This window comes from Hypomesus transpacificus, chromosome 9 (assembly GCF_021917145.1).
Source record: "Hypomesus transpacificus isolate Combined female chromosome 9, fHypTra1, whole genome shotgun sequence".
Taxonomy (NCBI): domain Eukaryota; kingdom Metazoa; phylum Chordata; class Actinopteri; order Osmeriformes; family Osmeridae; genus Hypomesus; species Hypomesus transpacificus.
In genome coordinates this window covers 1,257,207-1,281,478 of record NC_061068.1, presented here as the reverse complement: position 1 = coordinate 1,281,478, position 24,272 = coordinate 1,257,207, and the positions used below count along the sequence as shown (strand labels likewise).

General features: G+C 51.9%; 1 protein-coding gene across 1 annotated transcript in view; it reads right to left on the bottom strand.

Moving 5' to 3' along the window:
• dag1 (dystroglycan 1) overlaps nt 1-20,861 on the bottom strand; it is a 30,912-nt gene extending 10,051 nt beyond the window's left edge. The window contains exons 1-2 of the mRNA XM_047024679.1: nt 20,293-20,861; nt 1,857-2,539 (exon numbers count right to left, since the gene is read on the bottom strand). Of these exons, the coding sequence (XP_046880635.1) occupies nt 1,857-2,267 (411 nt within the window). The 5' untranslated portion in view covers nt 2,268-2,539; nt 20,293-20,861. The remainder of the gene's footprint in view (nt 1-1,856; nt 2,540-20,292) is intronic.
• Nucleotides 20,862-24,272: the final 3,411 nt, after the last annotated feature.

Here is a 24,272-nt window from a genome sequence, read left to right as displayed (position 1 = left end):
AGCCATAACTAGGCTAACTCATCGCTCTCCCACCTTCCATACAACCTTGAATGCCTTCGAGTCCTCTCCTAATCTCTCCTCTCTGCCCTCCCTTCCTCTCCTTCTCTCTGCCTTCCTGTCATCCTTTCTGCACCCCTCTCTCCTACCCTCCTATACCCACTCCCCCCTCCTCTCCTTCCCAAAAGAAGAGAAAACCCTGTAGCCATTTCTTCTGCTCCACCACAGACACGCATCCTCTCTGCAACAACCACCCCCCCCCCCCCACCGCCCCCCCGACAGCCCACCGCCCCACGCACATACACATTCCTCCATACAGTGTGACCAACATCATCAGTTAGCAGCCCCTACATATTTCGGGTGGGAACAACTGTATATTCCCGCGCTTTGCGAGAGAGAAAGAGAGGCGAGGGAAGAAGCGAAGTGCTGGGTGTTAGCATTCTTCAGCACAGCTGTCAAGGCCGATTTTCCGAGCAGGCACAAAGGAGCTGCTGTGTTGAAGTGGGTGAAGTGGATCTGACGGGGTATGACAGAGCAGAAAAGAGATTTGAGAGGAGGGGGCTGAGAGGGAAAGGTCGGAGAGCCCCTACGTTCAGACAAACACACACAGATAAACCAACACACCAGGTGTCGTTGTGTGCGACCCATCAAAGAAGGACTATGTCCATCCTCCTCCTTGATGTCCACATCACAAACGACGTTCCTAGACAGCGCAGGTCTCATATCAGGTACATCAACAGCACAGAGCACACATTGGGTTTTGTGCGGTACTTTAGACGTGACATAGGCAGGGCATGTTACATTTACATTTAAGGACATTCCCCCCCGAGGCAAGTAGGGTGAAGTGCCTTGCCCAAGGACACAACGTCATTTGGCACGTCCGGGAATCGAACCAACAACCTTCTGCTTAATAGTCCGACTCACTAACCGCTCAGCCATCTGATCCCTGTTCATCACACATCAGGAACCACCTGCAGGTGTCTTGCCAGGCTGACTGGTGTTCTGTGCAGCTGGTGAAGCAGGGGTGCCGTAAGGGGCCGTCCTGGGACCCACCTGGGGTCACCCAGTGCTCCCTCATGCAGGTGACAACACTGCTCTCAGATAGGCCTGCTCCCTGCACCCTCCTGTGCTCCTGTGGATGGGCGTGTGTGTGTGTGTGTGTGTGTGGGGGGGGGGGGGGGGCGCTGGGAGATCTTACTGCAGGGACGGGAACATTGTTCATACTCAGGACAAAGCATTTTCTCATGGTATATGTCGATGACCATACGGGGTGGTTTCAGTTTCAAACGTTGTTTCAGTACTGACAATTCTGTTTGAGTATTTCCAAGGGTACAAAACTGCAATGTATCGGTGCTTCATCCGTTGCAAGCACGGAATTCCTTCCTCCGAACACAAGTGGGAGGTTCGTGTGACGCCCGGCTAGTCGCTATCTTCCCGCCGCTTCCCTCGTCATATAATAACACACATGATTGTGTTCCTGGCTGTGGAGCCCAGAAGAGCCGTTCCAGCTCGGCTACTCTGTCATTACGTCTGGTAAAACATGTACCTGATGATGATGACTCATCCTGGGGCATCTGTTTCACTCGACGACTGACTGGCTCTCTGATCACCACCTAGACAACTCCCAGCTGCTTGTCTGCACGCTGGCTCTACACCTGATACTTAGGAAACGTGTCGGGAGAAGGGAGGCGGAGCTCACATCTGAGCACTGCTGCCCTGCTACTCCGTTATTATGGGATGTTTACGCGATTGAACAGGTCAGAACGATCGGACGGAATAGCTCTCCTGGAAAATGGAATTCGGAGGCTTGTTAGAGATACTCGGCGGAGATACCGTGTTTCGTAGGGGAGGCGTCTCACCTTGAATGCGCTGCTCTCGGGGTGATCGGACATCTTGGCAGGAAGCTTCATCTGGAACGCACGGCCCACCACCGCTGAGGAGTCTGGGAAAGCTGCCGTCTGCGCGGCCGTCGCCCCGGCCGGGGGCGGGGCCTCGGCGGTGTCCGTGGCGACGGCGGCTTCCTCCAGGTCCATCAGTAGGGAGGAGGTCATGGAGGCTTCCAGAAGACCGGCTCCTCCTCCCATCGCCTCCCCGACGATCACCACGTCTTCCTGGGCAGCACTCTGGGCCCGGGCCCCCGACAGGGCCACCAGGACCCCCAGCAGCACAGTCATCACACTAGTCCTGCTCATGCCCAGCCTCGGCCTGGGGCCCGGGGCTCCCCCAGCGCCCCCCTCCTCCTTCAGAGCACATCTCCGTTTATTGCGCATTCCTGCCTTTGTTCGCTGTCACTCACACAGAAAGAGGAAGTTGGAGTGAGGGTTCCGCATGCACCCCTGCTCAGCCACAAAGCCGCTCGCTCGCTCCTCCTCCTCCTCCTTCCTCGCTCGCTGGGAGGCCTCCTCTCTGCTTTTGTGTCCCCTGCTTCTCTTCTCTTCTCTTTTCTCCTTTCTTTCCTCTTCCGCCGTTCTGTTGTCACAGCTCTTCAGAGGGTTGGGGCGGCCGTTGTTGGGGCGGCCGTTGTTGGGGCGGCCTTTCAGACCTGTGAACCACAGAGAGGGGGAATCATTAGGGGGGGTTTGATCACACACCAAAGACTGTGGGCTGGATCAAACCGGTCAATATTTAGCCTCATCAGATCTGTCGCCGCGGCATGCGTCAAAATCTCCGCACACATTTCTATGCTAACGACGGCTTCACTATGTGCTGGATACATATTATCAGACGGCTGTATGATAAACTGATTAACTTTCTCCCTCCCTCCTTCACACGCACACACACACACACACACAGTCCATTCTTCTCTCTCTCTCTCTCTTTCCCACACTCACACAATCACCTCACCTTTTCTCCCAAACACACACACTTCACTTTGAATTTCCTGGCCCATTACTAAAAGAGAGAGGGAGAAGGTTGGAGAAAGAGAGAGGAAGAAAGAGAGAGAGATGGAAATTGACAGAAAGATAGACAGAGAGAGAGAGAGAGAGAGAGAGAGAGAGAGAGAGAGAGAGAGAGAGAGAGAGAGAAAGAGACAAAGAGAGAGAGAGAGATTAAAAGAGAGACAAAGAGAGAGAGAGAGAGAGAGAGAGAGAGAGAGAGAGAGAGAGAGAGAGAGATGGAAAGAGACACAAAGAGAGAGAGATAGAGAGAGAGACCATGCAGGAGAAAGGGGGGGGGGGGAGGGGGAGAGGGCCTGGTGGGGCCGGGGGTCAGCAGGCAGGCCAGCGGCGGCGCTGGAGCAGCAGAGATGAATGGCTGCCTGCTCTATTGTCTGGGGCCTGGCTGGAGCTGGAGCTTGTTATTCATGCTGCCTCTTTCATGGGGGAGAGAGAGGCCCCTGAGCTGCAGGAGGTGGGGGGGGGGGGGCTGTGTTTGCTGGCTGTTGCTTTATGGCGAGGTGGGATGGGGGGGATGGATAGGGGAGAGTAGATGTGGGGTTGGGAAGAAGGTGAAGGAGGGAGGGGGGGGGGGGTGCATAGAGAGTTGGCTGTGACTTTATAAGGAGGTGGTGGTGGGGGGGGGGGGGTGGAAAGGGAGTGTAGAGTTGGCAGTGATGGGGGGTGTGGATAGGGGAGAGTAGATTTGGGGTTGGGTGGAAGGTGGAGGAAGGGGGAGGGGGCCAGCTTCTTACAATCCCCCCTGAGGGCCACAAGCTGGCCCCCGTCCCTGCGGGTGGTGTCGGGGTAACTGGAGAGGTGGGGCAGGGTGCTGGTCTGACGCTGTGGCATGGTAGAACGCCCAGGGACACGCTCAGTCCATCCCCAGGGGGCGCTCTCTCACTCTCAACCCGTATCCCAGGGAAACACCCTGACTCTGCAACGAGACTTCAGACGACAACCACCACCACAACAACACCGCCGAAAGCCTTGTCATCGGTCGGCCTAATGAGCTGGCAGTTCTGGGCCGGCGAGCCAGTTCCACACACAGCGGGACCCAGAGAACTCCATGGAAACCTCCGGGCTGACGAGATGAGGAACGCTCCACTCTGACAAGGCTGCTATTGTTAAAGCTGAAGTCAATACCTGCTTCAACACAGAAGGCTGGAAGTGTGGGCTCAGCGTTTGGGACTGGCCACTCCCGAGAACTCACTTGAAAACCCAGCGAACTGTCCCCCTTCTGGGTCCAGCTGGAGCCTGTTAGGACCGCTCGTTTGTGGGAATACGTGAAGCGCGAACAATGACGGTTCTGTGGTGCAATCGTTTGCATTCATGGCCGTGCCGTCTCTGTGTATTAGCATTTACACGTTGTAAAGTATCGACACACTTTGAACTCGTTTTTGTAACGAGATTGAATCTAATGATAAGAGGCCCTTGGACGGCCACTCTACAGGAAGATGGAGAGGGAGGAGAGGGAAGAACGAGACAGAGAGAGAGAGAGAGAGAGAGAGAGAGAGAGAGAGAGAGAGAGAGAGAGAGAGAGAGAGAGAGAGAGAGAGAGAGGGGAGAGAGAGAGAGAGAGATAAAGATAGAGTGACAGAGGGAGGGAGATAGAAGGTAGAGAGAAAGAGGGAGCTAAAGAAAGAAAGAAAGAGAGAGAAGAGAAAGAGAGAAGAGAAAGAGAGAACAGAAAGAGGGAGATAAAGAGAGAGAGACAGAGAGAGAGAGAGAGAGAGAGAGAGAGAGAGAGAGAGGAGAGAGAGATTAGGAGAGGCAGAGTCTCAGACAGATTCCTGGCGACAGGGCATAGCTGCTTCGGGGGCGCCATGGCGACACCTTTGTCCACCCAGCGCCATAAAAGGCTGTGACCATCGGTCAGGATTAGAGTGAATCACTGAAAAACACACACACACACACACACACACGCACAGAAACACACACACAATCAAACAAGCCCACACTCAAGCCAACCCATGTTTACCAACCCCGTCTCTGGCCTGAAACTGTGATGTTAGATGAGGCAACACTGTGAAAAACCAATCAGGAACAGACGGCCGCGGGCTGCGAGGACCGAGATGTGTGATGATGACAGAGCAAAGTGAGAAAACAAAAGACAGAATCTCCAATCTGGCATCAGCCATGTTGTTATGAGGACTCTGTCAATGTTTTTTTGTCACACTGAGCGTCAAACAGAACACGGTTTGAATTCCAGGAACTTTATCCGTTCTACAGGAACAGCAGCACACAGACTTGTGTGTTTTCCAGAGAAGAGATGGGGAGGAGACCACCTGACCCTCAGGTATCTGAAAAGAAAAATCTGTGTTCACCTTGCAGACCCCGCCAGCCCTGCGGCCATCTTTAGAAGCCCACATCATCCTGTTTTACTCTGCCCTGAGACTGGACTAGGGGTGAGGCTGGGGGCTGGGGGCTAAGGCTGGGGGCTGAGGCTGGCATTCAGACTGGGTCTTGAGGGGGCTAGGGGGTTGAGCGTCTAGGGCTGGGGCTCCTGGGCTAGGTCTGGGGGGCTACGGGGGGCTAAGTATCTGGGGGGCTGGGGGGCTGGGGGGATAGAGATAAAAGGCTGTTGCTAGGGCTGCATGATGTCACGTATTAATTATAGAGCTACTGAGACTGCAGCTCCCAGACAATGACACTGTGCTGCAAATACACTTCCTACCAGGGGGGTAACAGGAAGGTACGATGAATTGGACTATTCTATTTCAAGAGCTGCTGCTTTGATTTAGCCCTGATGACTGGCACGAGGCCCACCAGCAGAGCTGAAACTCTAGTCTGGGTGTCGTAAACAGCCGTGTGCGGAGACTGTTGCTGCAGCTCACATTAGGTCGGTTAAGATCACCACGGATAGATTGATTCTGCCCATAATTACCCCCAGCAGCCAATGAGAGTACTGGGAGCTTTCCTGTAACCAATGACAGTGGTAAAACTTCTCAGAACTGCCAATGAGTGTTGGAATTCCTTCCAGTAGCAAAACCCCCGTCTGAACGGGGTCAGGCAATATGTGGGTGCCCTTCCAAACCCCCACTCTCCAACCAAAGTCACAGCTGATTGGTCTATTTATGGCGTTGTCATGGAGAGAGGACGAGAGGATCTGGAGTGTTCTAAAACGGTCACATTCTCTGCTGAGCCTGACGTCTGGGCAGACTGGCGACACCGCGGGGGAGGCCCCATACCACACACACACACACACACACACACACAGACTATCTCTTTCGCTCACACACACACACACACACACGCACAGACACACATACCCACACACAATTTGACTCTCACACTCTCTTGCTCACGCTCACACACACACACACACACACACACACACACACACACACACACACACACACATCTAGGCACACACAAACCTGCAATCACACACCTGGCAGGTCACCCTGCACGACTAATGAAGTACCTGTGAGAATGGCGCTAGCAGGTCAGCCTGGTTAGCTACAGTGAACCAGGGCCCAGCCACCATATGTGTGCACATAAGGTGGAGAGGAGGAGGATACACACATGCCAGGAAACATAGTTCCAGCAGCTAGGGCCTCTCAACCCTGGAACACGCCGGAAGAATGATGGAAGAGGCGAGAGTGAGAGAGAGCCAGACAGCAAAAGAGACACAGAGAGAGAGAGACAAAGAAAGACAGAGCGAGAGACAGAGAGAGAGAGACAAAGCGAGAGACAGATATATAATATATATTATATATATATATATATATAGAGAGAGAGAGAGAGAGGGAGAGAGAGGGAGACAGAGAGCGAGAGAGAGACAGAGAGAGAAAGTGAGAGACAGAGAGAGACAGAGAAAGAGAGACAGAGCGAGAGACAGAGATGGAGTGAGAGACAGAGAGAGAAAGTGAGAGACAGAGATAGATAGAGTGAGAGACAGAGAGAGAGTGGGAGGATATTCTGTCTGATATCAAAACACAGAACTTTCCAAAACAGATGGAGGAGTCAAACACAGAGAGGATGGATAATAAACAGGAGTGGCAGAATAACAGCGACCTGGCGGAAAGTTCCGGTCCCTTCTCCTCCTCTCTGCTTTGATACGAGAGAGGGAACCTGCCCTACCAAACACTCAGGTCCCGCCCACCACTGGAGCGCAAACACCAGCCAGGCACGGAACAACACAGTTCCTGACCGGGGGTCTGGGTGTGGCCGCCATCTTGCCCGGGGACCCGCCAGTGACCGTGGGACGCTGGGATGCGCTTCGCTCGGCCTCCAACATCAAACATCTCAGGTTCCCCAGAATGTCCACTGGGCGTGGGCCTGGCTATCAAGCAGCATCTCCACAACAGGATTGGGTTTCCGCTAAGCAGACAAAGCCCACACACTCTCCCCTTGACCTGAGAAACACTTTGTTCTGGTGGGAGAGATCCCATAAAGGAAGAGAGGCATCAACAGGAAGTGAAGTCGATGATCAGTCTCCAGCTGAACCGTCATGTTGTTCTGGAGTGCATTTGTCAGAGATGTCGACAACATGCTGAGGTGCAGTTCCTCACCCCAGATCCCCTCGCTCTCCTCTAACGAATCCCACTTTAATAACCAACGAGCGAGCGGGGCTGTGGGGAGCAGTTGTGGGAGTTGGGGAGGTTCTTTGCAAACACAGCCAAACATGCGTCCGGAGTGATTAGTGTTAAAGCGAGCTGTCAGCCCTTTCTCTGCTACAGTTAGGAGCCGTAAGGGTGTCGTGAGGCTCTGCTACCCTCCCTGCCTCCCTCCCTCCCTCCCTGCCTCCCTCCCTGCCTCCCTCCCTCCCTCCCTGCCTCCCTCCCTGCTACCCTCCCTGCCTCCCTCCCTCCCTCCCTCCCTCCCTCCCTCCCTGCCTGCCTGCCTGCCTGCCTCCCTCCCTCCCTCCCTCCCTCCCTCCCTCCCTCCCTGCCTCCCTCCCTCCCTCCCTCCCTCCCTCCCATCCTCCCTCCCCTTCCCATATATCTGTAATTATAACTGCAACACTGCAAGAAGAAAAAAAAAAAGGAAAGAAAAGAAATTAAAAAACAAGAGGAGAGGGAAATGCAATTATAGTGGAGGCCCTCAGTAGGAATGCATAGGTGGCGCGGCGCGGGATAATTACGCCTGACTAAAATTAGACACGCCGTGCGTTCTCTCTCTGCGGAGCGCTGGGGAGATAGAGTTACAGACACGGACACACTGTGTCCTGCTCAGGCCACGACCAGGAACAGGCCAGGACCAGGGCCAGACACAGGCCAGGAACAGGCCAGGACCAGGGCCAGACACAGGCCAGGAACAGGCCAGGACCAGGGCCAGACACAGGCCAGGAACAGGCCAGGACCAGGACCTGAGAGCCCACACGTATCAAGATGGCAGAGGGCGCCCTTGTCCGAACTCGCATGCTGATAATCATGACATTCTAGTTAGTCTGACAACTGCCAAAAGATGAACACAGATACACATAATCATACAAATACATACACTCAACTCACTCTGTTTGTGTTGTCTAATTTGTGTACGTGTTTGTGTGTGTAACAGGAGCATAATCACTGGCTGAGGAAATAGGACTGTGTGTGTGTGTACGCATGCCTGTGTGTTTTGGCATCCTGTGTGTGTGCCTGTTTACGTGTGTGCCTGTGCATCTGTGCATCCTTTGTGTGGGTGTGCATGTGTGCGTGCGTGTGTGTGGCAGTAACAGGGGGGTGTGTGTGGCAGTAACAGGGGTGTGTGTGTGGCAGTAACAGGGGTGTGTGTTGACACAGAAGGCTCTGGTCACTATGAGGGGTGCTTTCTAATGACATCCAGCCAGCCATGCTGTATGACGCTCCACTAATGTTTGTCTGGCTGTGTTGGCTAAACATGTCCACCTCACAGAGACAGAGGGATGGAGCCGCACACAGGCTCCTCCCCTCACACACACACACACACCCACGCACACACACTCACTCACTCACACTCACAGTAACTGAACATTCACCGGCCTTCAGGCTTCTGAGAGAATTCTGTCGTCTGAAGAATTAGATTTTGTCCTTGTAATATATAGTGGAAAGCTATACTGTGTGTGTGTCTGTGTGTGTCTGTGTGTGTGTGTGTGTGTGCGTGTGTTTGTGCTGCTGCCATTTCTGCTCAATGTTGAGGCGGACACAGAATGACAGCTGGGGGCAGTTGGTTTGGTGAAGTCTGTGTGTGTGAAAGAGAGCGACAGAGAGAGAGAGCGATAGAGATAGAGATAGATAGAGAGAGTGAGATAGGGAGAATGAAAGACAGCTGGGTATAACGGGTGTGGGGCGACAACAGTGACAGCTGGCAGAGAAGAAACCCCACACCCTCACCCAGGCCCACCCACAACCACACCCTCACCCAGGCCCACCCACAACCACACCCTCACCCTCACCCAGGCCCACCCACAACCACACCCTCACCCTCACCCAGGCCCACCCACAACCACACCCTCACCCTCACCCAGGCCCACCCACAACCACACCCTCACCCTCACCCAGGCCCACCCACAACCACACCCTCACTCTCACCCAGGCCCACCCACAACCACACCCTCACCCTCACCCAGGCCCACCCACAACCACACCCTCACCCTCACCCAGGCCCACCCACAATCACACCCTCACCCTCACCCAGGCCCACCCACAACCACACCCTCACCCTAACCCTCACCCAGGCCCACCCACAACCACACCCTCACCCAGGCCCCTAGCCTCACCCTCACCCTCGTCTCTAGGCCTGTCTCTTCTGGCCCTGTCTGTGTGTCCGTCTGTCTGTCTGTCTGACCCCCTGACTGTGTCTGACCCCCTGACTGTCTTTCTGTCTGTCTGTCTGACCCCCTGCCTGTCTGTCTGTCTGACCCCCTGACTGTCTATCTGTCTGTCTGACTGTCTATCTGTCTGTCTGACCCCCTGACTGTCTGTCTGTCTGTCTGTCTGACCCCCTGACTGTCTGACCCCCTGACTGTCTGTCTGTCTGTCTGTCTGTCTGTCTATCTGTCTGTCTGTCTGTCTGTCTGTCTGTCTGTCTGTCTGTCTCAACACATCCCATCTGGTCAGCTGCTGGATGTCCTTTGACAGCAGGTTACTGAGCCTCCTGCAGGTTACTGAGCCTCCTGCAGGCTACTGAGCCTCCTGCAGGTTACTGAGCATCCTGCAGGTTACTGAGCCTCCTGCAGGTTACTGAGCCTCCTGCAGGTTACTGAGCATCCTGCAGGTTACTGAGCATCCTGCAGGTTACTGAGCCTCCTGCAGGTTACTGAGCCTCCTGCAGGCTACTGAGCCTCCTGCAGGTTACTGAGCATCCTGCAGGTTACTGAGCCTCCTGCAGGCTCCTCTGGAGCTCCCACTGACACTGGACAACCTGCTCACACACTGGGTCTATGTGTGTGATGCTGTGGGTCTGTGAGTGTGTGCGTGTGTGTGTGTGTGAGTGTTGTGTGCACGGGTGTGCGTGTGTGTGTGTGTGTGCGTGCATGGGCGTGTGTGTGTGTGTATGCATGTGTGTGTGTGTCTGGTACAGTGGTGAGTGAAGACAGATGATGAGGCAAAATGATATACATCACTGTGTCCCCTGAGCTCTAGAACATTCTCATCTCACTTTCTTATCAGGGACCAGCCAGACCTGCAAACACACTCACACACACACCTCTCTCTCTGTTCAGATTTCCCTTAACACATTCTGTCTGAATCCCTTTACTGGTCTCTTACTACTCTCATTACTCAATTCATCCCTCCCTCCCTCCCTCCTGTCCCCTCCCTATCCCCTCCCTCCCATATTCTCTCTATCTTACTCTTTCATTTTCACATTCTGTCGCTCTCTCTCTCTCCCTTCCTGTCTCTATGTCTCTCTCCCTCTCTCTCCCCCCGTCTCTCTCCCTCTCTGTCTCCCTCTCTCCCCCTCTCTGCCCCTCTCTCCCCCTCTCTCCCCCTCTCTCCCCCTCCCTCTCCCTCCCTCTCTGTGTCTCTCACTCTCTCTGTCTCTCTCTCTTCACACCTTACAGAGCAGGGAGAGTGTACTGGCGGAGCCAAGGTCACAGTGAAGCACTACCAGGAGTCCAGTGGTGACTGTGAGGCTGCTGGGAGTGGAAGGGATGGATCTCTGATCCTGCCTGATCCGGCCTGGCCCTCGCTGTCTCTGGGACGGCCTGAACACCTGTTAGCTTGTCCTTGTTCCTGGGCACTAGGGGCCTCACTCAGGTAGTTGAGGTAAGGCTGGCAACTGGGGTTAGGTATGCAGCTGCCCGGGAGGAGTGTGTGTTTTTACGTGAGCGAGAGAAAAGCCAGAACGACGACATGACTTGTGTGTCAACAATAACAGATTGAACCTACCCAAAAATGAAAAACAGTTTAGAAAATGAACTTTGTCAGCGTACAATTTTTTTTTTTCAACCTGTCTTGATGCTGCATCAGTGGCCTTTTATGTACTTCAAACGCTTGCGATGGTTACCAGAATTCCACTACACACAGTGTTAGCTTGGAGTGACCAAAAACAGGCATCGCTACGCCGCCTCTTTAAAATCTAATAACGATACAGCTGCAAGTGTGGGATCTGAGTGTTGTGGTTCCATGATGAGCACTCTGCCCGGCCCTCCACAGAGGTGCCTTCCACACACCACACAGTCAACAGCAGTGTTGATTATGTTTACGCTGCGGATGAGGAGGATGAGCCTGCTGTTGCTGACGGAGAGAAGGAGTGCTGCCGGACTCTCTGTGTGTGCGTGTGTGTGGGGGGGGGGGGGGGGGTAAGGGAGGGAGGGACTGGTAGAGGGAAAGCAGACTCGGTTGAGCAGTTGTTACGGAGCGCGAGAATCTGACCATCTCACATTCAAGTCACTGATCTGAAGAACTGAAAGAAGGGGGAGAGGGAGGAGCAGGGAGGGAGGAGCAGGGAGGGTGGAGGAGTGAGGGTGGAGGAGGGAGGGTGGAGGGAGGTGGTGGGGGGGGTAACGAGGGGAGGAAGCGCGGAGAGTGAGCTGGGGAGAGATTTTGTGTGCTTGGAGCGAAGGAGGAGGGGGGGAGGGAGGCAGAGAGAGGGAGGGAGATGAGGAGAAGGAAAAAGAGGTGGAGGAAGAGGAGGAGTAGAGGGAAAGGAGGAGGGGGAGATGAGGAGAGGGATAGAGAGGAGGTGGAGGAGGAGAGGGAGATGGGGAGGGGGAGAGAGGAGGTAGAAGAGGAGTAGAGGGAGGGTGTTGCTGGCTAATCTGCAGGCGCAGGAGAGAAAGCAAGCAGAGTGAAGACAATGGTGCTGAACAGTGAAACGGACAGCCTGGGGAGAGATAGCCTTAGCCCTCTGCTCGCTCTTTCTCTCCTCTCTCCCTCTGCTCTCTCCTCTCTCTCTGCACTCCATTCTCTCTTTTTATATTCTCAGAACCATCCGGAGCTGAAACTCCCACTCATGCATTTAAAACATTTAGAGCACGAAGAAGAAGGAGGAGGAGGGTGGGGGGGCGGGGGAGGGTGCGTGCCGACTCCCTCCCTACACTGTTGTTCGCGAACAGAAGAGAACATCAGAAGGAGACAAAGAATGTAAGCTGAGAATCGCCTGGCTTTCATCACTCCATAAATCTCCCCTCTTTCAGACACAAACACACCTGGTTTGTTTGAACGGCCGGAGGCTTGGGGATAGGACGGAGGGTGCGGGGATGGATGGGGGGGGGGGACGGAGGGGTGAGGGGAAAGGGGATTGGTGGGAGGGCAGGTGGATGGAAGGGTGGATGGGTGGGTGAGGGGGTGGGGGAAGGGTGAGTGGGTGAGAGATGGTTGGGGGGGAGATGGCTGGAGGGGGTGGGGGGATGGATGGGGGGTGGATGGAGGGATGGTGGGTGTCAATGGGGGTGGAGGGTGAGGGCGGGGCAGGTTATGACGGAGGACAGACCTGCCTTCTCCGATAACCCACCTGGTGTCTCGCTGCTCTGATAACTGAATACACACACACACATCACACACTGTCAAGACTCCTCAGAGAAATCTCTCTCTAGACACACACAAACACACGTCACCTCACACACTCTCAAACCAACCAGAGATCTGAGGTCTCTCCAGGCAGTTAGCATGACCGCTATCATATAGAACACACACTATACTCAGAACAGAATATCGACACGAACAGTAACACCCCGCATGAAAACATGTCTGTATCAGAATGTTACAACTAACACATTGTGTAGCCAGTGTGTTATGGCTTCTGGAGTCTTCTCTGTGGAGCTGGGTCAGAGTTACCTAGGAGATTAGCCTGGAATTCCCTGCAAGACCTAAACCTTTCTACTTTGAAACCCTGAGCAATGTAAACACTGGTGAGCCCACCTTCCCCCGAGCTAGCCCTAACCCAGGCTAGAGTAGTAATGTCTGGAGGTGCTACGCTAACACGTAGATAAGAGTCAGTTTTTCCGTTTTTGTCATAAATAATGTAGTTATTTAGCTTTTATCTAGGGCGACGTACCGTGGGGATAAGGGGGATTTGAACCTGTGAATTCTTGATCTGCCGTCAGACACTCGGGCCCATAATGCACTGCGTTACAGCTCAGGAGCCCGTTGTGAAGAACTGTCTCATGGCACGTGAGGAATACATCGGCTTCTCTATAAACATCCTGGGCCGGTATGTTAAGGTGCAGGTGTTTGTGTGTAGTAACCAGAGATGGGAAGCAAATACTTTCTAGATTTTTCTGGTATCAGTACTTTACTTCACTATTTATTTGTACAACCTTTTACTTTCACTCCTTTTTCTTCGGTGTCAAACAGGATTCCTGACCAACGCGTCTATCGTGTCTTTGTGTATTAATGTATCAATATGATGTGAGGTCCAGTTACCAGTGAGGCACTAAAACAGGTAGTAGTAATGGTTACTTTTTTAGTCTTTTTAAACATGAGTATCTGTACTTCTACTTGAGTGAAGGATGTGTGTACTTTTGCCATCTCTGGTTGAGACACACCTGGTTTCATGACTAAGTCGGCCAAAAGAGTCGTCCACTAAATCCTAAAGCTGGTTATCCTGTGATGCAAAACATCTCCTACGAATACATACCTCTGACTCCTACACCTTCTCCTCCTCTCTCCTCCTCTCTCCTCCTACACCTTCTCCTCTCTCCTCCTACACCTTCTCCTCTCTCCTCCTACACCTTCTCCTCCTCTCTCCTCCTACACCTTCTCCTCCTCTCTCCTCCTACACCTTCTCCTCCTCTCTCCTCCTACACCTTCTCCTCCTCTCCTCCTACACCTCCTCCTCCTCTCTCCTCCTCTCTCCTCCTACACCTTCTCTTCCTCTCTACACCTTCTCCTCCTCTCTCCTCCTACACCTTCTCCTCCTCTCTCCTCCTACACCTTCTCCTCCTCTCTCCTCCTACACCTTCTACTCCTCTCTCCACCTACACCTTCTCCTCCTCTCTCCTCCTCTCTCCTCCTACACCTTCTCCTCCTCTCTCCTCCTACACCTTCTACTCCTCTCTCCTCCTACACCTTCTCCTCCTCTCTCCTCCTCTCTCCTCCTACACCTTCTCCTCCTCTCTCCTCCTACACCTTCTCCTCCTCTCTCCTCCTCTCTCCTCCTACACCTTCTCCTCCTCTCTCCTCTCTCCTCCTCCTCTCTCCTCCTCTCTCCTCCTACACCTTCTCCTCCTCTCTCCTCCTCTCTCCTCCTACACCTTCTCCTCCTCTCTCCTCCTCTCTCCTCCTACACCTTCTCCTCCTCTCTCCTCTCTCCTCCTCCTCTCTCCTCCTCTCTCCTCCTACACCTTCTCCTCCTCTCTCCTCCTCTCTCCTCCTACACCTTCTCCTCCTCTCTCCTCCTCTCTACTCCTCCTCTCTCCTCCTCTCTCCTCCTCTCTCCTCCTACACCTTCTACTCCTCCTAATGTTTTCTTTCTCTTTCATTTTTTTCCTTCTGTTTTATCGCTTCCGATGTGCTCAGGGTCAACTGCACTGAAGAGAGAGCCCTGGCATTGCCCCGGGCTCACACACACACACACACGGGTGCAACGACACACTCACACACACACGGGTGCAGAGACACACACATGAACAGACATAAAACATGCACACAGACCAAAAAAAACACCCCTGCTCACTCACACCTTAACCTTCACCTGGGTTTCAGAGATCCATGACTCATCAATGCTAACAGATACTAGCATGTGTGTGTATGAGCGTGTGTGTGAGTGTGTGTGTGAGTGTGTGTGTATGTCAGTTGAGTGAGGAGAGGGCCTGAAGGCCTCTCTTACCTTATTGTCAGCAGCCCTTTCAAGTGAGAAAAATGGTGCATGCTGTGTCAACATTCTCGCCTTGTAAAATGTGAAAAAAATAAAGCCTAAATTTAAAAGCTGTTTGTCAGTGTGACTGCAAGTGTGTGAACTGACGTGTGTGCTTGTGTGAGTTTGTTTGTCTCTGTGTGCATGTGTGTGTGTGTGTGTGTGTGCACGTTTGTGTATGTGCTTGTGTGTGTGTGAGAACAGGAGTGCATGTTTTTTGTCTGCGTTTGCGTGTGTGTGTGTGCACAGGAGTGCACAATTATGTGTGTGTTTGCGTACAGGAGTGTACGTGTGTGTGTGTGTGTATTTGCAGGGCATCTAGAGGATCCATGCCAGAAACAATGTCATCCATTCACCTCCCAGCTCAGAGAAACTGAGGCCAGTGTGAAAACAGCCAGAGTTGTTTAACTGTGAGAAGTAGCACAGCCATGCTCTACGACCTCCCCCCCGCCCTCCCTCCACGCCTTCCCCCCCCCCACCTACCCCCACCCTCAACCTCCCCCCCATCCTCCTCCCACCCTCCCCCCTCGACCTCCCCCCCCACCCTCCCCCCCCCCCACCTCCCCCCACCCTCAACCTCGCCCCACCCTCCCTAGCCCTCCCCCTCGACCTCACCCTCCCGCTCTCCCTCTACACCTTCCCCCCTCGACCTTCCCCCCGCCCTCCCTCCACGCCTTCCCCCCTCAACCTCCCCCCCGCCCTCAACCTCGCCCCACCCTCCCCAGCCCTCCCCCTCGACCTCACCCTCCCGCCCTCCCTCCACACCTTCCCCCCTCGACCTCAACCCCCCCTCTCTCCACGCCTTTTCCCCTCAATCTACCCCCGCGCCCTCCATCTTCCTCACCATCCCTATTTACACACACCTATGTCTTTGAACCCGACACGCCAGCTGGAGGCTGGAGCTGTTTGTCCTTACCAAACAGAGTCCTCAAGCAATTTCAACATCTACCGGCGAAGGGCACTTCTGGTATTCGCAAATACTTGAGGGTAGATACGATGGAACATTTGTGACTACACTGAGAGAAATGAACATGGCCTGCTTTCAAATTCCTTTCATGTCTTTGATCTCTCTATCTGGCCCCTGTGTATTGCCTGTGGAGTTGAGGTACGCCCAGCTAGCTAGCCTAATGGCTACATTTGGCTCCGTGTCGCGGTGGCTAACAACCTAAAACGCGCCATCTAATAAAACTGTCCGGTCGGTGATGGCGGGCTAATGTTCCGTGTCTAATCACGGTAACTCCCCCACTCTCCACGCCTCTCTGGCTTTCATGTTCCCCGACAGGAAGCGCCAGGGCGACCCCGCTACGGACGCCGAGTCAAGGGGCGTGAAAGCGCTGCACAGAGGGATGTATGGTCCACTGGTTGGGCTAACTTCCCTAGCGCTCGTGCCAAACATTAGCCCAGCTCAGGCTGTGTTTGTTTGTGTAGTGTGGCTGTGGAATCTTGGTTTGATTCGTCTCACTGAGAGGAAGCCTACACATCAGCCTCTGACAATCCAGCAGGGAGAAAAAACAAGCGGGTTTTTTTACATTTAAACGTATTGGATTGAACTTAGGCCTACTCTCCCTTTCTCTCAAATTGATCCAGGTCTGGAATGGGGTGAAAACCTCCGGATCCATACCCAAGCATTGAGCAAAAACCCTCAAACCTCATGTTTAGCTTCATTCACTCTTTGTTCTACGCCAGAACACTGAAGACCACCATGGAAAACGAGACAGTAAGCAATCCTGAACTACCCAATCAGCTTTAACCGTCAGCGGGTTGACGGTCCTCGGAGTATTAAAACATCCTCAAGGGTCTCGCAAGGAGCTCAACCTAAGATATTAATGGTGTTGCAATTACCATCCTCCACCAACAGCATCCCACAGGAGCCCCAGGGATCAATCCCTGTTCCAGCCATGATCTCCTCCACAGTGTTAGTTAAGCGGGAGCTCCAGGCCTGCGCTCTGCTGAGGGGAAGACTCATCTATAGCCAGAATTATGGTATCAGAGGAGCTAATAATCACAGAGGATTACCCTGAGTCATAAACCACACAATCAATGAGCTGCCAGGGCCCGGGAACAGCTACATAAGAGAGCCAGACGCCTCCCGGGTCTAAACCAACAGCCTTCCGCTTCCACCGTCGTCTCAGTCTTCCAGGCGTGTGTGTCTCAACAAACGTCCCATAATGATACGTAAGTCGTGGAGGTGAGCGGGAGAGGGTTGTTGCTAGGCTAACTTCAACAAACCCTCTTAGATGCCTCTTGTTGAGAGAGGGATAGAGAGAGGGAGGAGGGAGGGTGTGTAGAGAGAGAGGGAGTGAGTGAGGAGGGTGGAGAGAGAGAGGGAGTGAGTGAGGAGGGTGTAGAGAGAGAGAGGGAGTGAGTGAGTGAGGAGGGTAAAGAGAGAGAGGGAGTGAGTGAGGAGGGTGTAGAGAGAGAGAGTGAGTGAGGAGGGTGTAGAGAGAGAGGGAGGAGGGAGGGTGTAGAGAGAGAGAGGGAGTGAATGAGGAGGGTGTAGAGAGAGAGAGGGAGTGAATGAGGAGGGTGTAGAGAGAGAGAGGGAGTGAGTGAGGAGGGTAAAGAGAGAGAGGGAGTGAGTGAGGAGGGTGTAGAGAGAGAGAGTGAGTGAGTGAGTGAGTGAGTGAGTGAGTGAGTGAGTGAGTGAGTGAGGGAGTGAGTGAGGAGGGTGTAGAGAGAGAGAGTGAGTGAGGGAGTGAGGGAGTGAGTGAGTGAGGAGGGTAAAGAGAGAGTCACCAGTTACCAGGAGAAGCTCTACAGCTTATTTTCCACTCGAGGGGATAGTTCCAGTGGAGCAGAAGAGTGTAAACTGCATATGTAAACCACACTGTAGAACACATCTTCCACATAACATGGCACACACGTACAGTGAAATACCACAGAGAACTATTGTAACAACCATCCCCAATCCCCACTGTGGAACACCTCACCACCAGAGCTGTTCTGCACAGATTAAACACTCAGCTCGTCCTCGTCCTCCCTCTCCCTCCGAGACCCCTCCCTCTCCCTCCCCCTCTCCCCCCCTCCATCTCTCCCCATCCCTCCCCCCCTCCCCCCAGCCAGGGGAAAAGACAACCCCTGGTTATTTACTCACGGTGGAGTGGAAATCTAGGTTAGGCTGCGGCAGCTAAGGTGTGAGCTGCTCCACGGAGCTGTGTTGCAGCACAGCGAGCAAGGAGCCTACAGGCGGAGCACAGAGAACTCACACACACACACTAAGATAAACAAGCCTTACCTAAGTAGAAGGGGAGGGCGGGGAGAGGAGAGGAGGGATGGGGGAGGGGGGGTGGAGAGAGGATGGAAGGAAAGTGGAATGAAGTGGGTGGTTGTTTAGAGAGCATGTCTCGCCTCGCTGGTCACCTGAAGAGCCTGGGTCTAACCTGGACGATATGTGACGCCCTGTAGGCTGACCTCCCATGACAGGATACACATCGTCTCTGGAGGTCAGCTCTGGCCAACACACTCATCGGATGGGCTAGCTTACGGCGATGTGGAGAGCTGAACACTGGGGAACAGGAAGGCACTGGATGATCTTCCTTGTGTCGCAATGAGAAACACCATGAGCCGTCTTCAAACTGATCTGATTTTGTAATGTGTTATTATGGAAGAGATAGGCTACTGGTGGTAGAAATACATGGTGTTGACATGAGGTGAGATAATTCTCCCACAGCTTCAACACTAGTGAACTTACATATTAACCTTAGACTGCCAATGTGTTGTTTTGTGTGAAATTATAAGCAGAAAGAGACCTTGGATAAGTTTATCTTTCCAAACTCTGTGAATGTAACTTGATCTATATAGAAGATTGAGCTAGATAGGCCATACCGTAGATATTAGTTGTCCATTTGTCGAAAAATACACAGATTTTGACAACATTTTCATTGCATTCTGAGAAGACATCGCAATCCTCTGATTGGTCTTTTGAACACATCACAAGGACGACTTCATTGTAAGTCCGTCCTCCACAACGAGAGAGCTTTCTGAGCTCGCTCAATGAAGACATGCTCAACTGAAAGCTTTAAAACGTATCCATGGAGAACGGGGCGTGAGTGGAATATTAAAGAAACCCGTTCACCGTTAACATTACACGGCCCATTACAAATAATCTATTTTCTTCAGGGAACATAGGCCGCTAGCTTCTGGCTGGAATGCCACTCGGCTACGTTGCGGCACAACATTATAAAGGAGCAGTGATGCAAGTAATCCGATGAATCCTCTCTCATTTCGTTTTGGTACAAAGTCTCCAAGTTGGACCCTCGCGGCCCCAAGGCGTCCACACGCAAGGCACTGGAGGCGCGTGAGTGTACGCGAGCACACACACATTCCAAAACCCAAAACACGTCAAAGAAATCATGAGTAGGTGTCAGGACGAAGGGTGAATTCCTAGAGGCTGTGACATTTGATCTAAATGCGCTTCAATAAAAGACGATTTATAGTTACAATTGGGTTGCATGAGGCTAACAAACAAATTAGTAATATTACTCAAATCCAGCAGGCCCATATAGCTAAACAAATCTGTGTTTTAAATGTCTTTTTTTGATAGAAACACACTATCTGAACAAGCTCAAGAAATCTTCTAGTCTAATTAGCCTACAAATTAAGCAGAATGTTCATGTTGTTGTTCGACGTGTTTTTCTTTGAACGGTTCTCCCCGCTTATATTTTTATAATGCACCTGTTAGGCAAAGTCAGGAAAGGCCAGCGAGCTACTGGTTTACAGCAGCTGTCAAAGCGAACCAGTGGCTCGTCGGTCCGATGGGTCTGCATCGGTAGCTGGCTACTACAACGAGTGCCCTTTCTTTGCCAAAGAGAGCTGCTTGTGAGCTCGGAGCCAAGGTTGAGTCTGAGTCTGCCCCGTCCATACAAGGATATGCCAAGTTTGCTATGCTACCGTAATAGCACGACTCGGATAATTACAATGGCACACACTCACCCGGTGCCTTAAATCAAACCCACATAATTTCCGAAGCAATAGACGTGTGAAGCCTCGGTTATATTGCTGACTTTGAGTAAGCAATCCCTTACTCGTTATTTGTATCCGTTTCGAGGAGATAAAGAATTCAAGCTCTCCTTGAATTCTCTCTCTATTCAGAAATGGAACACTTTCACTGACAGAAGCAGCAGACTCGACCAGTAGATCCAAGAAACAGTTATGCCACATAGACACGACCACAGATTCACAAGATCGAAAGATGTATGAATAAGAAACTGACCGTTTCAGCTGCTTTAAATCCGTAAAGTCTGTCCCTTCAAATCCTCTTCCCTTGAGAGAAAATAGACACCAACGGCCTCGCTGTCGTCCGAAGCGACCCTTCTTTGGACAGCCAAAGGCAGACAACGGTGTCAGGTCTCCGTCTCGTCTCCTCTGGGTCTGGCTGTGATTTGCTGTCTGTCTTCGAATGGCCGAAGTTGAAGCGTCTGTCCTCTACCGCTTTGCGTATCGATGTCCTCAAAATACTAAAATAGCAATGGATAAAAATCCTTGTGTTTTCTATTATATGAGATTGGAGATCAAGTTAACGGAAAAGAAAAAAGAAAAAAGTAAAGGCCACAGAGCCGAGGGAAATCACATAACGGATTCGGTGGCAGATTAACCGAACGCTTTGGAACCCGGACTAAAAACTAATACGAATTACGGCAGCTACACCCATTTAAACAGCGAGCTGTCTGTGCGGACCTCTCCCTTACTCCTAGCTCCACAACAAATGTCTGCCTCGGTCCTTGAAGAACGAATTCCCCTGCTCTACAGAGCGAGGGAGAGGCGGTGTCAGGAATTCTCTGAATCACTCCACCCCCTAGCGCCTCTAGACTCCACCTAGCAATCACTCTCTCTCGCGCTCTCTCTCTCTCTCTCTCTCTCTCTCCCTCTCTCTCATTGATAATATTCTAAGTGGTAAATAAATAGATCAATTGGGTTCACACCTAAGCAGCACAATAACACAGAACTTTAACATTAACACCATATGCACTGCCCACCATGTGTAGTGATATTAATGCTTCACTTGTTTATCGTGGAATGTGACAGACAATAGGGCAGTGCCAAGATGTTTATCAATTCTAGTCTACATTACCTGGCAGATTTAATACATGCAGTTCAGTACGTAAAAGCCGCAGTGTTTTACAAGTAAGGTTGATGTAGGCGTATGATAGGATTCCAAAATAGTCTCATCTGCATCCTCACAAGATTATTTTAATATTAAACTACAGGCAGAGGAGAGAGAAGAGAGAGATGGGGGAGAGACACAGAGAGAGAGAGACAGAGACACACACAGAGAGAGAGAGATGGGGATAGACAGAGAGAAAGAGACATTGGACAGAGAGAGAGAGAGCGAGAGAGAGAGAGACATTGACAGAGAAAGAGAGAGAGAGAGAGAGAGAGAGAGAGAGAGAGAGAGAGAGAGAGAGACATGAGACAGAGAGACAGAGAGAGATGGGGATAGACAGAGAGAAAGGGACATTGACAGAGAGAGAGCGAGAGAGAGAGAGAGAGAGAGAGAGAGAGAGAGAGAGAGAGAGAGAGAGAGAGAGAGAGACATTGACAGAGAGAGAGAGCGAGAGAGAGAGAGAGAGAGAGGAGAGAGAGAGAGAGAGAGAGAGAGAGAGAGGAGAGAGAGAGGAGAGGAGAGAGAGAGAGAGAGGACATTGAAGAGAGAGAGGAGAGCGAGAGAGAGAGAGAGAGAGAGAGAGAGAGAGAGAGGAGAGGAGAGAGAGAGAGAGAGAGAGAGAGACATTGACAGAGAGAGAGAGAGAGAGAGAGAGAGAGAGAGAGACATCGAGACAGAGAGAAAGAGAGATGGGGAGAGACAGAGACAGGGAGAGATAGTAAGAGAGAAATCAAGAGAGAATGGAACGGCAGCGAAGAGGGGGGTCGTGGTGGAAAACACTCCACCCAGAGAGCAACAGCAACACTGGTGGTGGTAGCTACATGGAGCCAGGGCCTATCCATCTAAGTGTGTGTAATAGAAAGTGACAGCACCTCCCCAGAGTGCATTCCACTTTGCCAGGCCTTAAATCCTATTTGCTTGGGGTTTTTTTTTTCCTCTCTTTTTTTTCTCCACAGCTCAGGTATTAATGAATGGAAGAGAAAACAATAGAGTCAGGGCCCAAAGGATCCCATTGTGCTGGTGAGAAAGCATGAGGGTTTGAAGAGCTCCTCCAAACAGGACTATTCTGCTGGGAGGGCTGGAACCCCGTGAGTGAAATCTGTCTTATCATAGTCGCCCCACCATCATGGCTTATTGAGTGGCAGATGTTCAAAGCCTGTGAGAAAAACAAAAGGTTGTGTTTAAGGAAAAGTCAGATGAGCAACATATCCAGGTCATGTGACTGTGAGGCTAAGACATTCGCTAAAATAATCAGTGGCACTTACTGTATCTGTTAGTATCTCACATTTGCATCCCAGAGAAAATGGGATCAGTGCGTTTGTGTGTGTGCACGTGCATGTTTCCGTGTGGGTGTGTGTGTGTGTTTCCGCTGCAAAGATAATTAACCCAGTCACTTAGTTTTCCTCTGAAGGACATCTGGGGGAAAGATTTGCCCTCCCCCCATATTAATATTTCATCGACACTCAATAATCATGAAGCAAAAAACACTGAAAGGAAGGCATGGGGGGGGGGGGGGGGGGGTTGGAATGAGAGAGGAAAGGACAAAGAATAGAGAGAGAAAGATAAAGAATAAAGGGAAGGAGGGGGGATAAAGGAAGCATGGGAGAGAGGGGAGAGGGGCAAGGGATGAAGAGAGAGGGAGAAAAGAAGATGACAGAGGGAGGAAAGAGAGAAAATGAGAGCATGAAAGAAGATGTAGAGGAGGAGGAGGGGGGGGGTAGGGAGAGATGGAGACTTGACATAGGAGGGGGAATTGAAACTGGGAAAGGAGGGGGTTGGATGAATGAAAAGCAATCTGTGCCAGGAATAATATGAAGATTTTCTTCTTCTTTTTTTTTCTTTCCCCAAGCACTCGTAGGTGATGCTCGGTCAGTTTGTAATGGACTGCTCAATAAATATGTATGAAAAGTTCATATGTGGGGGCAGAGAATGTCTGTCACAATGTTGAACTACCGTGTAAAACAGCTCAGTTGGTTACACACTTGTTTACTATCATAAACAACCATTGTACATTTGTGGAAATCGTTCCCACGTGATGTGAGGAAAAGTGACGGGATCATGCTCTTTCATGTTTAATTCACCGTCATTTGTTGGATTAAAGACAACAAATTTCCATTGAATCGCTTCTCCTCCCACAGATTACCATGGAGATCAACTTCTGAATTGTCTTTACATTGTCACTAACGAGATCAAGGCCATGAGATGACGATTGTGTTTGTGACAAAAGACAAACATTAAGGAGATTTGTAGCACATTTCACACCTCTCATCCTCCTCTGTCACTCTGGTAGAACCTCTTGGGAGATCAGAAGCAGGCTTTACAAGCAGCCCAACATTGTGCTAATCTGATTTGATGCTCCTCAGAATAAGTCTTCAAACACACGCCTAATGCAATGAGGAAACAAGTACCTTATGCAACATTATGCAGGAGGTAAACTTAGATTTTGCTTAACAAACCGGAGACTGGAAAATGAATATTGACTCTGACAGTCTGTCAAAAGACTTGCTTTGGTTTTGTAAAACGGAATAAGAATCAGGACCCGGGGCTGTTTAAAAGGGAGGGGGGGGGGGGGGGAGGGGTTCTAATTAGCAAATGAAAGACTCCAGAGACCTGGGGAGGTGTATTGACCCGGCCAGCAACAGCCCTACCCAGGTCATCTGTCGACCCCACACATACACATACCACAGCACCTGTTGCTCCACCACCAGACTGCACACCCAGGGGAAGGAGAGAGAGAGGGAGGGGAGAGAGAGAGACGGGGGAAGGGAGGGATGGATGGATTGAGGGTGGGTGGGTGGGGCGTGAGGATGGGGGATTCGAGAAGGGATGAAAGGAGGGGAGGGGACGAGGTAAATGGAGGGAGAGAAAAGGAGAGAGGATGGGGATGTTGACAGGGAGGGGGGTGAAAGAGGGTAGGATGGGATTACTAAAAAGGGAGAGGTGGAGGAAGGGGGGGGGGGGGGGGTTGGGGAGGTTAGGAGACGCCTGCCCGCCATAATACACACCTCGAGGGCGCTGCGGCAGACTTGTCCCCCCTGACGCCTCTCTCTATCTCTAAGGAGGAGTTTGGGGATCAGGGGCCCCCGGGG